This window comes from Leptonychotes weddellii, chromosome 2 (assembly GCF_054177405.1).
Source record: "Leptonychotes weddellii isolate Sample4059 chromosome 2, ASM5417740v2, whole genome shotgun sequence".
In the NCBI taxonomy this organism is placed as follows: Eukaryota; Metazoa; Chordata; class Mammalia; order Carnivora; family Phocidae; genus Leptonychotes; species Leptonychotes weddellii.
In genome coordinates, this window is record NC_138370.1 from 30219303 (window position 1) to 30232718 (window position 13416).

The following is a 13416-nucleotide window of genomic DNA, read 5'->3' on the forward strand; positions in this document are numbered from 1 at the left end:
AAATGTGCATGTGTGTGTGTATGTGTGTGAAAGAGAGAGACAGACAGAATTAGCACCAGTGAGACAAAGAGATACACAGGCCTGCAATATCCCACACCTGAATTTTATGTAATTCTGCTATACCTAACACCTAACTCTGCTTCCTACTTCCCAGGAGGTAACCGTGAGAGATAAATGTATAACTTAAAAAACAAAGCAAAGAATGCTTTATTGATAACCTGAGTGAAGTTGTTAAGTTGGCTTCAAATGCAATGAATATCTGGTGCCATATAAGTAACTTATATTTGCCAAAGCTGCAAGCCTATTTCCAGAGCTGGAAAAATCAGGAAAGTTTATTAAATTAGATTAAAAGTAGGTAAATTTGTTTTTAATGAAGTCTACAAATGATTTTTATCCCTCAGTCATATTTTCTTGGTGAATACAGACTTATTTTAGAACAAATTAGCCTGTTAGACATAGAAAGAATTTGTTCCCAGTGCCTAGAGCTTACAAGTATAAGCCATTCATCATTGTTGTGGACTTTACAGTCTCTCTAGAACAAATAAATATTCATCATGATTAAAAGTTAAAATCATCAGGACAGCATAACAATTCAAAATGTGTATGCACATAAAAACAGACCTCAAATTACATGAGGCAGAAATTGACAGAAATGAAAGGAGAAATAAATTATTAAGATAATTGAATTTTTAAATATTATTTTCTCAATAATTGATAGATGAAGTAGAAAGAAACTCAGCAAATCTGTTGGACCTTGAGTGGAACTATCAATCAACTTCGTCTAATCAACATTTATAGGAGCTAACACACAGTAGCAAGAGTATACATATTCTTTTTAGTGCAAAGAGAACATTGAACAAGATATAATAGAAAAAAACAGTGCAAGAAATGGTAATGATAAGAAGAGGAAAAACGAAGAAGGAAATTGATTAATAATAATAATAATGAGCTTTTTGACTCCTCCATGAAAATTTTATCTTAATGATTACTTAAAAATGATTTTTTTACTTATTTACAACTTTTCCAATTATTTATAATGCTGATATAACTTACTGATTATTACAAAGAATTAGAAATGTTATCAATCTGAATAATAGAAACCACATTTGGAAGGAAGTAGATAAAAGCTGGTGGAAAGGTCCAGGTATTTTATCTTGATCTTACAAAGTATGATTCATATAGATTAAACTCTACATGGGCCCACAATAAAAAAAATACAAAGTAATCCATTGATAGTATGCCAATGAAATATTTTTAAAAAATAAGACAAGACACTGTTTTAGTTTATATTTGATTAATGTAAAGAAACCATATAGTAACTTGAAAAGGGAAAGTGTAATATAAAGAATTATTAACTATAACAGGGACTAGAATAAAAAATAAGAAGTAAAGAGAACTCTAAAAAATACAGGAATGCCAGATACAAGAAGCAACCAGCAACCCTAGGACTGGAATGAAGAAGACAATCTCATTATCCCAGGGTTGAGATCCAAACCTTGTTAGAAGGGGCACAGCTGTGGATCTCTGAATAGCAGGAAGTCACAATGGTGCTGTACCAATAGGTATTGCCATAGAATTTCTCTTTGGAACTTTCTGGAAATCTATTTGGGGTAGTCAGGAAAGCTGTTCACAAAGAGGTATGTCACAAAGCTACTCTGCTGCAAAAGGAGAGAGATTTGAATTATGAGAGGAACCTATTGGCTGATGGGGGCTAGCGACCATGATACACTAAAGCATCTGTGTACTGGAGAATCGTCAAGCTCTGAGGGATCCTGGTGGTGCAATGAGCAGGACACTTAACAGGAGCCTTCCAAACTAGCACACTGGAACCAGGAAACAAAGCTCTCGTCTCATGCTCTCCTACACCTTCTACTGGCAAAACTTTAGTGCCACTTGCCAAAGGAAAAAATAATTTAGGGGCCCAGATTCATTTTCACAAAGCAGGTAAAAGATTTATTAGGAGCTGAGAGCCAAAACATCAATAATTGATAAAGTCTACAACTTTGACTATTCAGCTTTCATGTGCACACATTTGAACTCTGGTAAAACAACATAATTACCTTATATTTCTGTTTAACAAGATTCAGCTACCCTTTCTACAAGTGAAGAAATTCCCACCCTTCCCCTCAATTGAGGAGACACACAATCACAAGAGCTATCATATCCATTAATTAATACTATGTTAACTGGAGATTAAATTATGAAGTTAACTTCCAAGAACTTTGTAGGTAAAGTAATAATAGGAAGAAGGAAAAAGAAAAAGGCTAACATATACAAATAAACACGTATGTATACATATAAGAAACAAAGAGAAAATATGCGAAGTCACCAATGTCTTCATTTCTGTATTAAGTAATGATTGCTATCTATGGCTTTTCCCCCTACTACCTATTCCTTTTCCCATTGCTTTCACCCAGAACCTTAGCTTGCTAAGGATATTTACCAAGCAAAATAGAGCAAATCTTTATTCCCAAAGGATCTGCATCTTTAATCATACTTTCTTTTGGTTGCTGTAATAATCAGCTGGATTCAAGTCATAGCCCTTCTTGCTTCCATTGGTAAAAGCAACCAATTTCCCTTTGATATTCAGAGTCAGTCACTCCAACCACTACATTAGCCTTTGTTTAGTGATGTAAGAATCTCAACATATCCAGCTGGAAGTTTCCACCTTCCAAATTAGTGGAACTGTTATTATGTCTCTTGGTGGAGGAATTCCCTACCGATGACTTGAAGCTAAATGTTATTGAGATGGAAAGCAAAAATTCTACAAGAAGATTATTAGGTATAATGGTGAGAGGAGACATTCCCACTTCAACACTAATTCCTGAACCCACATATTCTGGCTATCAGGAAACCATACCATATAATGATCTCTGGTTCAAACATAACCCCAGCCTTTCAGAGTACTAACTGGCATTTATTAACCTAGTGTATCTTCCAACTAGGCTAGCTACTTTCAATTGATAGAATTATATGGAAAAGTATATGTTAATTTCAAGCACATAAACCCATTGATGTACTTTATTTGCTGAGTAATAAGTTGCTGTATTAAACCCAGGCTGTTATAAAGATTTGTCATTTTTGTTTATCTTTTTAAAGAGTCACCTTTTGGTTTTATTGATTTATTTTATTTTTTATCTATTCTTATTTATTTTATTTCACTCTAATCTTAGGATTTCCTTTCTTCTGTTTGATTTGGGTTTAGTTTCTTTTTTTTTTCCCTGTGTCCTAGGTGGATGGTTAGGATATTAATTTAAGATTTTCTTACATATAAATTTATCTCTTATTTAGCTACCTACCATACTTTTTAGTATGGTGTGTCTTCATTTTAATTTATTTTAAAGTATTTTCTGGGTTCATGTTTATTTCTTCTTTGACCCATATAGGTTATTTAGGATATGATATTTAATTTCCACATATTTTTTAGTTTTTCCAGATTTTTGTGTAAATGATTTCTAATTTCATGCTATTGTTATCAGAAAAACTTATTATTTGTATACTTTTAAATTAATTGACTTTTTTTATAGCCTAGCATATGGTCTGTCCTAGAAAATGTTCCATGTGTACATAAAAAGAATGTATAATCTGTTGTTGTTCAGTGGAGTGTTTTACAATTCTCTGTTAGGTTTCATTTGTTTATGGTGTTTTCAAGTTTTATATTTTCTTGTTGATCTTCTGCCTAGTTGTTCTATCTGTTACTGAAAGTGAGATAGAAGAAGAAATCTCCAACTATAATTGTTGAATTGTCTATTTCTTCCTACATTTTTACCTTTTTTTTTTTTTGCTTTGTGCAGTTTGGTGTTCAGTTATTTGGTGCATATATATTTACAAATGTTATATCTTCCTGATGGGTTGAAACTTTTATTATTATAAAATGTTGCTCTTTATTTCTAGTAACAATTTTTTGTTTTAAAGTCTATTTTGTCTGATTATCAGTGTAGTCAGTCTGATTTGCTTGTGGTTGCTATTTGCATGATACATGTTTTTTCATTCTTTTATTCTCCATCTATTTGTATCTTTGAATTTAAAGCATGGTACCTGTCAACAGACTATAGTTGTGTTTTGTTTTTTACCTTTTCTGATGATCTTTACCTTTTATTGATAGTCTCTATTTGATATGATATTGTTATCATACCTCTATTTTTTAAATCATGGTTTCCTTCAATAATTCTTTGAACATAATTATAATGTCTGCTTGAAGTTTTTTTCTGTTAAATCCAATACCTGGTCACTTTCACAAGTAGTTTCTGATGCTTGCTTTTTTTTTTTCACCCTAATGTGTTCCTTAGATCTTGTGAAAATAAACAAAAACCAAACAAATGAGAATAAGCAAAGACTACTTACTCAAAGCTTGCCATTGTAAGAGAGTCAGCCACCATCACTTGAATTTTGGCAGGCACTTAGAAGCCAGAGAAGAGTGGGAAAGGTTTATATGGTAGAAAAAAGGGAAAGCTTCAGAAATACCCTGACTGGAGGTTGTTGGCATGAAAAAGCTGTGGGTAGGCTAACTAGAAGTGGTGAAGAATTTTATGCTTTATGTTTAGGAGTACATATTTGACTTTCTGCTTGGTTCTAAGTTGGAAGGAGAGACAAAAATTAGGTAAGCTGACAGTTTTTAATCAAGTCTTGGTTATTTGGGGTGACTGTTATATAAGTTATTGTTTAGTTTTCTGGGTTGTTACTGGAGATAGCAATATGACTTCCTATAAAGTCTGACTTGCAGTGGGCTGGCTTTCTGGGCTATTTATTGTCAACAATGGGATTGGTTTCCTGGATAGGTTACTGAAGGTTTTGTGACACACTTCTATTTTTATATATGGTCTGGCCTTTGTTCATTTGTATATTCAGTTTCTAAATCTATAATTGTAGTTTTTCACTAAATTTAGGGAAACTTTGGCCATTATCTTTTCAACTATTTTCCTACTTATTTTTCTTTCCATTTTTCTGGGACTCCAATTAAACATATATTAGATAACATTGTCTCACTGATTGCTGCAACTATATTTAATTTTTAAAGCCTCTTTTTTTCTCAGCTTTCTTTCAGATTTGATAATATCTATAGGTCCATACTCTAGGTATTTTTTTAAACCTTTTCTCTTACCTTCTCCAATGTGCAGTAAGACCTATCTGGTATATTTTGCTTTATTTTACTTTTATTTTTTTATAATATTTTATTTATTTATGTGTGTGAGAGAGAGAGACAGAGAGAACACAAGCAGGGGGAGCGGCAAGCAGAGGGAGAAGCAGGAGCAAGGAGCCTGATGGGGCACTCGATCCCAGGACCCTGGGATCATGACCTGAGCCGAAGGCAGGTGCTTAACCGACTGAGCCACCCAGGTGTCCCAGTATATTTCATTTTAAATATATTTTTTGTTCTAAAATTTAGAGTTGGCATTTTTTTTTAAGATTTATTTATTTGTCAGAGAGAGAGAGATACAGCACAAGCAGGGGGAGTGGCAGGAAGAGCAGGCTCCCCGCTGAGCAAGGAGCCCAATGTGAGACTGGATCCTAGGACCCTGGGATCATGACCTGAGCCAAAGGCAGACACTTAACCGAGTGAGCCATCCAGGCATCCCTAGAGTTGATATTTTTTATAACCTTTATTTCTCTGCTGAATTTCCTTACTGTGCTCAAAGTTTCCTTTATATTCTAAATCACGTTTTTAATATCTATTTTAATGCCTTTTTTTCTTTACTAATTCCAAAATCCTGTGTTATTTCAGGATCAGTTCTCTTTGGATTTTTCTCTTGACTATGGGCCACATTTTTCTTTTCTTCATATATACAATATTTTAAAATCCTATACTGGCCATATTCAATGATACATTGGAGCTTGTGACTGTTTTTATTCTCGCTATTGCAGACAATAAACTTGATTGGAGCGAGTGTCTAAATTCTACTGTCTTGTGTTTGGAGACAGCCAAAAATCTCTTCTTAGTATTTCCAGTTTTTCTGGTCTTAGTTTCTGCTAAACTACTTGAGATTTCTTTCATATAGTCTCAATTTAGATGTAAGTAAAGAACTTACACTTGAGTTAATAGCACCCATTTTTAAGGCCACACTTTGTGCCTTCTCCTTTCCTGAATATCGCATCTCAATTTCTAGATACTCAGTAAGTTGGTTTTTGTGTTTTATTTGTTTTTGTTTTTGGAACATTAGCTACTTTATGCTGCCCTGCCTTGGGGAGTGCCCTCAGGTGAAAACCATTACAAATGCAAACCTCGGAAAATGCAGTTTTCTTCTTTCTAGTGTGGATTCCCGCTCTCCCTCCTTTACTTTTCCTGCCTTTGTAGTGATAATTTAAGAATTATTTTTCCAGAGCTTATATTTATTATCAGTGAGAGAGTTAATGCAAGCTACTCTGCCATTACACTCAAGTAATTCTGAAAAGAAAAAATTCTCCTTTGGATTCATTTTTTAACCTCTATCTTGCAAAATTAAGTCAAGAGAGTGTGGAAAAAAAGTTTCTGATGATTTTTACTTTGACCCTAATGACTGCAAATGCCATGTTTAATTTTTAACAGTAAAAAAATATGAAAAGGTACTTAATTCTTTTTTTTTTAATGCTTAAAGGTTTTAATTCTCTGAATACCAAGAGTTAACATTTTATGATTACCCTTTGAAAACAAGGTACTTGGGAGCAATTTTGAAGTTTTCAAAATCAGTACATACTTAATTCTCTTTGACCCTGTGGGAAAATTTTTGGAGAATTGAGCCAAATGCTCATTTAATAATCTTATAAATCTATTTTGGAAACAATGAGTATTTGACACATACACACAAATAAACATGTATGTTTTAAATATTTGAAAATAGTTCCTTTAACATGAATTATTTTAATGAATTATTCTAATAGAGGTACATGTATTTTATCTTTATTTTTCAGAATTTTTGCTACTACCAAGGGTATATTGAAGGTTATCCAAATTCTATGGTGATCGTTAGCACATGTACTGGACTCAGGTTATGTTATATAATTTTATGATTACAAAGTAGAATAGTGTTTTAGAAATTTTTAAATTGATTTTGTTTTTTTTTTTTTGAGAGAGAGAGAGAGCACAAGTGGGGAGGGGCCGAGGGAGAAGTAGAGAAAATCCTAAGCAGGCTCCATGCTCAGAGTGGAGCCTGACACGGGGCTTGATCTCATGACCTGAGATCATGACCTGAGCCAAAACCAAGAGTTGGTTGCTTAACCTACTGAGCCACTCAGGTGCCCCAGAAACTTTTAAATTCTTAAAATTATATTCAGGAGTTCTAAGGTAAGCCATGACTTATTGTGGGAAACTCTCAGTGGAAAAGCATAGTATGCAAATTCTTGTAATGTCTCCTACCCAATCCTGAGTTAAGATTTTTGATATATTTGTAGACTATAAAATATTAATTGCTAAGTGAATACCAATAATGTTACTATTCTGTGCCACTCAGTAAGTTTGTGTGTATTCAGTAACTTTTTTCTACATTACCATCTAAGACTAAGACTCAAAATAATCTACATAGTATTTAAAAAAAAACTCATTCAGTATCATTTTCTTATTTATTGTATTGACTTTAAAATGTATTATCTTATTTATTTACTTATTTTTTGAAATTTGTAGGGGCTTACTTCAGTTTGAAAATGTAAGTTATGGTATTGAGCCCTTGGAACCTTCAATTGGTTTTGAACATGTGATTTATCAAGTAAAACATAAGAATAAAGGTGTTTCTTTATTTGCTGAGAAGGATATTGAGTCAAGAGAAATGCCCTATAAAATACAAAGTATAGAGGTAGGTGATTGAGTAAAATATATGATTTTGCATAGAAGCTTATTGTTCAGTAAATGAACAAATAAATTATTAACTAAATATTAACCAACCCCAATCTCAAAGATCAAGGATTATTTCAGAGAATGTTAGGCAACACTTATGTTCATTAAAACAAAGAAATAGATTTGAATGCCTCAATCCATTAATCCATTAATATATTATTTAAATGTTTATTTTTCTCCTCCAGTAAGGTAGTATCATTTTCTTGTTTAGGGATTTTAATGAAAGGATAATGTCTTATAAGCAAGACTATTATACAACATTTGGTGCTTAATTTTGGAAGAAATGATAAGAAACCAATTAGACCATAAGGGGATTTCATCAACATTTTTTAAATGAAACCCTCAAATCTCCAAAACTTGGGTCAAGAAAGAGAATTTTAAAGTGAGGGGGAAAAATGAGTAATCACTGAGCCCTAAATTTGTCTCTCTGACCTTTCTCAACTTTTCTTTTGCCTTAAATTACTAAAATCATTACTCTTTTCGTCTCCACTAAACCCCAGATTTGTTGTTCCCTCTTTAATTCTCCTTTTTATATGTTAAGGAAAACAGTTTACCTAAAATGGAATGGTTTTGAACTTTCAAGGGATTAAATATCAGTGTAAAGAAGAAAAAATGCAGACACTAAAATAAACATGTAAAATTGTCCTCAGTTTCTGAAATTTGAATTCTTTTCTGCTTCCAAATATTTTCCAGTGCATGTAGATGGTATGCTATTTTAGTAACAAACTATTTTAAGTTTCCACACATATCAAGTCCTTGCAAAGACTGTTTTATATGTTTTCTTCAGTGCCTTCCTCCTTCACCAAAAAATAATGATGAATATAAGTAACACTTTATTAATAGTAATTATAACAATTACTACTTTATCCTTATTTTTTGGGAAAAAACAGTCTAAGTCACATAAATGATAAGCCAGATTTCAAACACCATTACCTAATTTAACCACTATGATCTAAGTGGATCACATGATACCCAGAATATACATCTTGAGATATCTATCATCTGATTTAAGAAAGTTTGTCATTTTGAATCTCTGTTGGATAACATTTTTTGATTTTTTTTAAAAAAAATTTTAATTTGCTAACATTTTTCTGAGGTAAATTATACAAAAATTAACTTTATCCTTCAAATGAAATCCCACTCCTCTAGACACAGAGATGTGTCCTCACTCTTTTGGGGTATAGAAAAAAACCATAGGACCACATACTACAGTATAATAGAATTTTTAAGCTAATTAAACACACACATCTTGTAATGGGAAGTCAATGGAAAAGTTTCTTTAGAGAAAATAATATGAATAGCCCAGTACCAATGAGAATATGGACAATGGAAGTAAAGGATTTTTTTTATTAAATTAAATATTTGATCAAGAGCAAAAGAAGTGATCATATGGTAAGAGTTTGTTTCATTTTGTAAGAAACTGCTAGACTTTCTTCTAAAGTGACTGTACCATTTTGCATTTAGCACTTTAAATATATCATTCCATTATCTTCTGGCCTCTGAGGTTTCTTTCTTTTTTTCATTTTTTTTGAAAGAGAGAGAGAAAGAATGGGGGAAGGGTGAAGAGAGAACCTGAAGCAGGCTCCACATTCAATGCAGAGCCTGATGCAGGACTACATCTCATAACCCTGAGACCATGACCTCAGCTGTAATCAAGAGTCAGATGCTTAACTGACTGAGCCACCCAGGTGTCACATTTCTGAAAATGATTCAGTGATAGGAAGTTTTGCTTAAATTATCTAATTCTTTTTTATAGATAAAATTGTATTTTGCAACATTGAATTCATGAAGTAGAGATATATATTAAAATAGTTAAGTAATACTTCAATTTTGATGTAAAATTTGTGGATTTTTTTCAGCCACTTTCAGAGTTCTCTCAGTATATAGAAATGCATGTTGTAGTTGAAAAAAATTTGGTAAGTATATTTTAATTTGTTTGTTTTATGTCCATTTATATTAGCAATGAAGGGTTATGAAAAAGTGGGAATAAATTTTCAACAAATAACAATAAATGACCATTTTTGCTTTATCTCTGCTTTAATGTATTTTAAATTACTAGTACTAGTAGTAAATTGGAAATCAAATCTCTTTAAATTTATTCTTAGTTTTATATAAATAATGTAAATTAAAACAATTGCTACCTTTAGAATAGTTTCTTAGTAATTTTTATTTATCCTTCACATTCTCCTAATGTTCAGAAATGCCTGATCTTTTTACTGTCTCCATAGTTTTGGCTTTTTCAGAATGTCATGTAATTGAAATATACAGTATGTACCAAATACAAACTGTTTTCTTTACCTTAGTAATATGTTTTTAACTTTACTCCATGCCTTTTCATGGCTTAATAGGTCATTTCTTTTCAGCATTGAATAAAATTCTATTATCTGGATATACTACAATTTATTTATTCACTCACCTACTGAAGGATATCTTGGTTGGTTCCAAGTTTTAAAAATTGTGAACCAAACTGCTAAAAACATCCATGTACAGGTTTTTGTGTGGACATAAGTTCTGACTCCTTTGGGTAAATACCAAGGCGTATTATTACTAGATCATATGGTAAGAGTTTGTTTCATTTTGTAAGAAACTGCTAGACTTTCTTCTAAAGTGACTGTACCATTTTGCATTTAGCACTTTAAATATATCATTCCATTATCTTCTGGCCTCTGAGGTTTCTTTCTTTTTTTCATTTCTTTTGAAAGAGAGAGAGAAAGAATGGGGGAAGGGTGAAGAGAGAACCTGAAGCAGGCTCCACATTCAATGCAGAGCCTGATGCAGGACTACATCTCATAACCCTGAGACCATGACCTCAGCTGTAATCAAGAGTCAGATGCTTAACTGACTGAGCCACCCAGGTGTCCCTGGCCTCTAAAGTTTCTGATGAAAAATTGACTGATAATCTTATCTTTACTTCTTTCTTGCTGCTTTCAGTATTCCATATTTGTCTTTAGCTTTGATAGTTTGATTATAATGTCTTTGATTATAATGTGTCTTGATACAGTTCTCTTTGGATTTATGCTTCTTAGTGTTGTTGAGCTTCCAGGATTTATACGTTCATGTGTTTCATCAAATTTGGGAAGGTTTTGGCCATTGTTTCTTCAAAAATCTCTCTTATCAGGGACTTCCATAATTCATATATTGTTATGCACAATAGTGTCTCAAAACTCTTTTTTTTTTCTCTCTCTGGTTCTTAGACTCAGTAATTTCAATTATCTTGTCCTTGACTCTGATGATTCTTTCTTATGTCCAAATCCTCACCAACATCTCTTGTTTCTTGTGTTTTTGATTTTAGCCATTCTGATAGGTGTGAGGTGATATCTCATTGCAGTTCTGATTTGTATTTCCCTGATCATGAGTGATGTTGAGCATTCATATGTGTTGGCCATCTGTATGACTTCTTGGGAAAATGTCTACTTATGTCTTTCACCCATTTTTAAATTGGATTATTCATTTTTTTGTTGTTGAGTTTTATACATTCTTTATATATTTTGGGTACTAACCTTTATCAGATATGCCATTTGGAAATATCTTTTCCTATTCTGTAGGCTGCCTTTTAGTTTTGCTAATTGTTTCCTTTTCTTGATGTTTTGATGAAGTCTCAATAGTTTACTTTTCCTTTTGTTTCCCTTGCCTCAAGATACTATGTCTAGAAAGAAGTTGCTGTGGCCAATAGCAGAGAGGTTACTGCCTGTGTTCTTCTATAGTATTTTTATGGCTTCAGGTATCGCATTTAGGTCTTTCACCCACTTTGAATTTATTTTTGTATATGGTGTAAGAAAGTGGTCCAATTTCATTATTTGCATGTTGCTATCCTGTTTTCCCAATACCATTTGTTGAAGAGACTATCTTTTTTTTCCATTGGATATTCTTTCCTGCTTTGTCAAAGAATAATTGACCATGTAGTTGTGAGTTCATTTCTTAGTTTCCTATTCTGTTCTACCCGTCTATGTGTCTGTTTTTGTGCCAGTACTATACTGTTTTGATCACTACAGCTTTGTAACATAACTTGAGGTTATGATTATGATGTCTTCAGCTTTGCTCTCCTTTTTCATGATTGTTTTGGCTATTAAAGGTGTGTTGTGGTTCCACACAAATTTTAGGATAGTTTGTTCTATTTCTGTGAAAAATGTTATTGGTATTTTGATAGGGATTACATTAAATGCATAGATTACTTTGGGTACTATAGACATTTCAACAATATTTGTTCTTTCAATCCATGAACATGGAACATCTTTCCATTTCTCTTCAGTTTCTTTTATTAGTTGTTTTATAGTTTTCAGAGTACAGGTCTTTCACCTTTTTGGTTAGGTTTATTCCTAGGTATCTTATGGTTGTTGGTGCAATTGTAAATGGGATTGATTCCCTAATTTCTCTTTTTGCGGTATCATTAGTGGTCTGTAGGAATGCAACAAATTTCTGTATGTTAATTTAGTATCCTGTGACTTTATTAAATTCATGGATCAGTTTTAGCAATTTTTTGGTGGAATCTTCTAGGTTTTCCATATAGAGTATCATGTCATCTGCAAATAGTGAAAGTTTGACTTCTTTGCCAATTTGGATGCCTTTTATTTCTTTTTGATGTCTCATTGCTGTAGTTAGGACTTCTAGTACTATCTTAAATAACAGTGGACATTCCTGTTTTGTTCCTGACCATAGAGGAAAAGCTCTCAGTTTTTTCCATAGAAGATGATGTTGGCTGTGAGTTTTTTATAAATTGTCTTAATTATGATGAGGAATGTCCCCCTAAACCTACTATGTTGAGGGTTTTTATCATGAATGGATGCTGTAGTTTTCAGATAATTTTTCTGCATTTATTGAAATAATCATATGGTTTTTATTCTTTCTTTTATTAATGTGGTGTATCACATTGATTTGTGCATATTGAGCCACCCTTGCAAACCAGGAATAAATATCACTTGACTGGTGAATGATTTCTTTAATGTATTGTTAGATTTAGTCTGCTACTATTTTACTGAGAATTTTTGCATTGATGTTCTTCAGCGATATTGGTCTATAGTTCTCTTTTATGGTGGAGTCTTTACTGGTTTTGGTATTGGGGTAATGCTGGCCTCATAGAATGAATTTGAGAGTTTTCCTGCCTCTTATATTTTGGAATATTTTGAGAAAAATAGGTATTAACTCTTTTATTTTTATTTAATTTAATTTTATTATGTTATGTTAGTCACCATACAATACATCATTAGTTTTTGATGTAGTGATCCACGATTCATTATTTTTGTATAACACCCCGTGCTCCATACAGTATGTGCAGTACATGCACTCCTTAATACCCATCACTGGGCTAACCCTACCCCCCTCTAAAACCCTCATTTTCTCAGAGTCCATAGGCTCTCAAGGTTCATCTCCCCCTCCAATTTCCCCCCCTTCATTTTCCCCTTCTTTCTCCTAATGTCCTCCATGCTATTCCTTATGTTCCACAAATAAGTGAAACCATATGATAATTGACTTTCTCTGCTTGACTTATTTCACTTAGCATAATCTCCTCCAGTCCCATCCATGTTGATGTAAAAGTTGGGTATTCATCCTTTCTGATGGCTGAGTAATATTCCATCATATATATGGACCACATCTTCTTTATCCACTCATCTGTT

The 13416-nt window shown here is 32.7% G+C and overlaps 2 protein-coding genes across 2 annotated transcripts in view; both read left to right on the forward strand.

Moving 5' to 3' along the window:
- LOC102740164 (A disintegrin and metallopeptidase domain 3-like) overlaps positions 1–13416 on the forward strand; it is a 425273-nt gene that overhangs the window by 112008 nt on the left and 299849 nt on the right. The window lies entirely within an intron of this gene.
- ADAM2 (ADAM metallopeptidase domain 2) overlaps positions 1–13416 on the forward strand; it is an 84867-nt gene that overhangs the window by 16150 nt on the left and 55301 nt on the right. The window contains exons 5-7 of the mRNA XM_081812864.1: positions 6886–6962; positions 7595–7763; positions 9664–9720. Of these exons, the coding sequence (XP_081668990.1) occupies positions 6886–6962; positions 7595–7763; positions 9664–9720 (303 nt within the window). The remainder of the gene's footprint in view (positions 1–6885; positions 6963–7594; positions 7764–9663; positions 9721–13416) is intronic.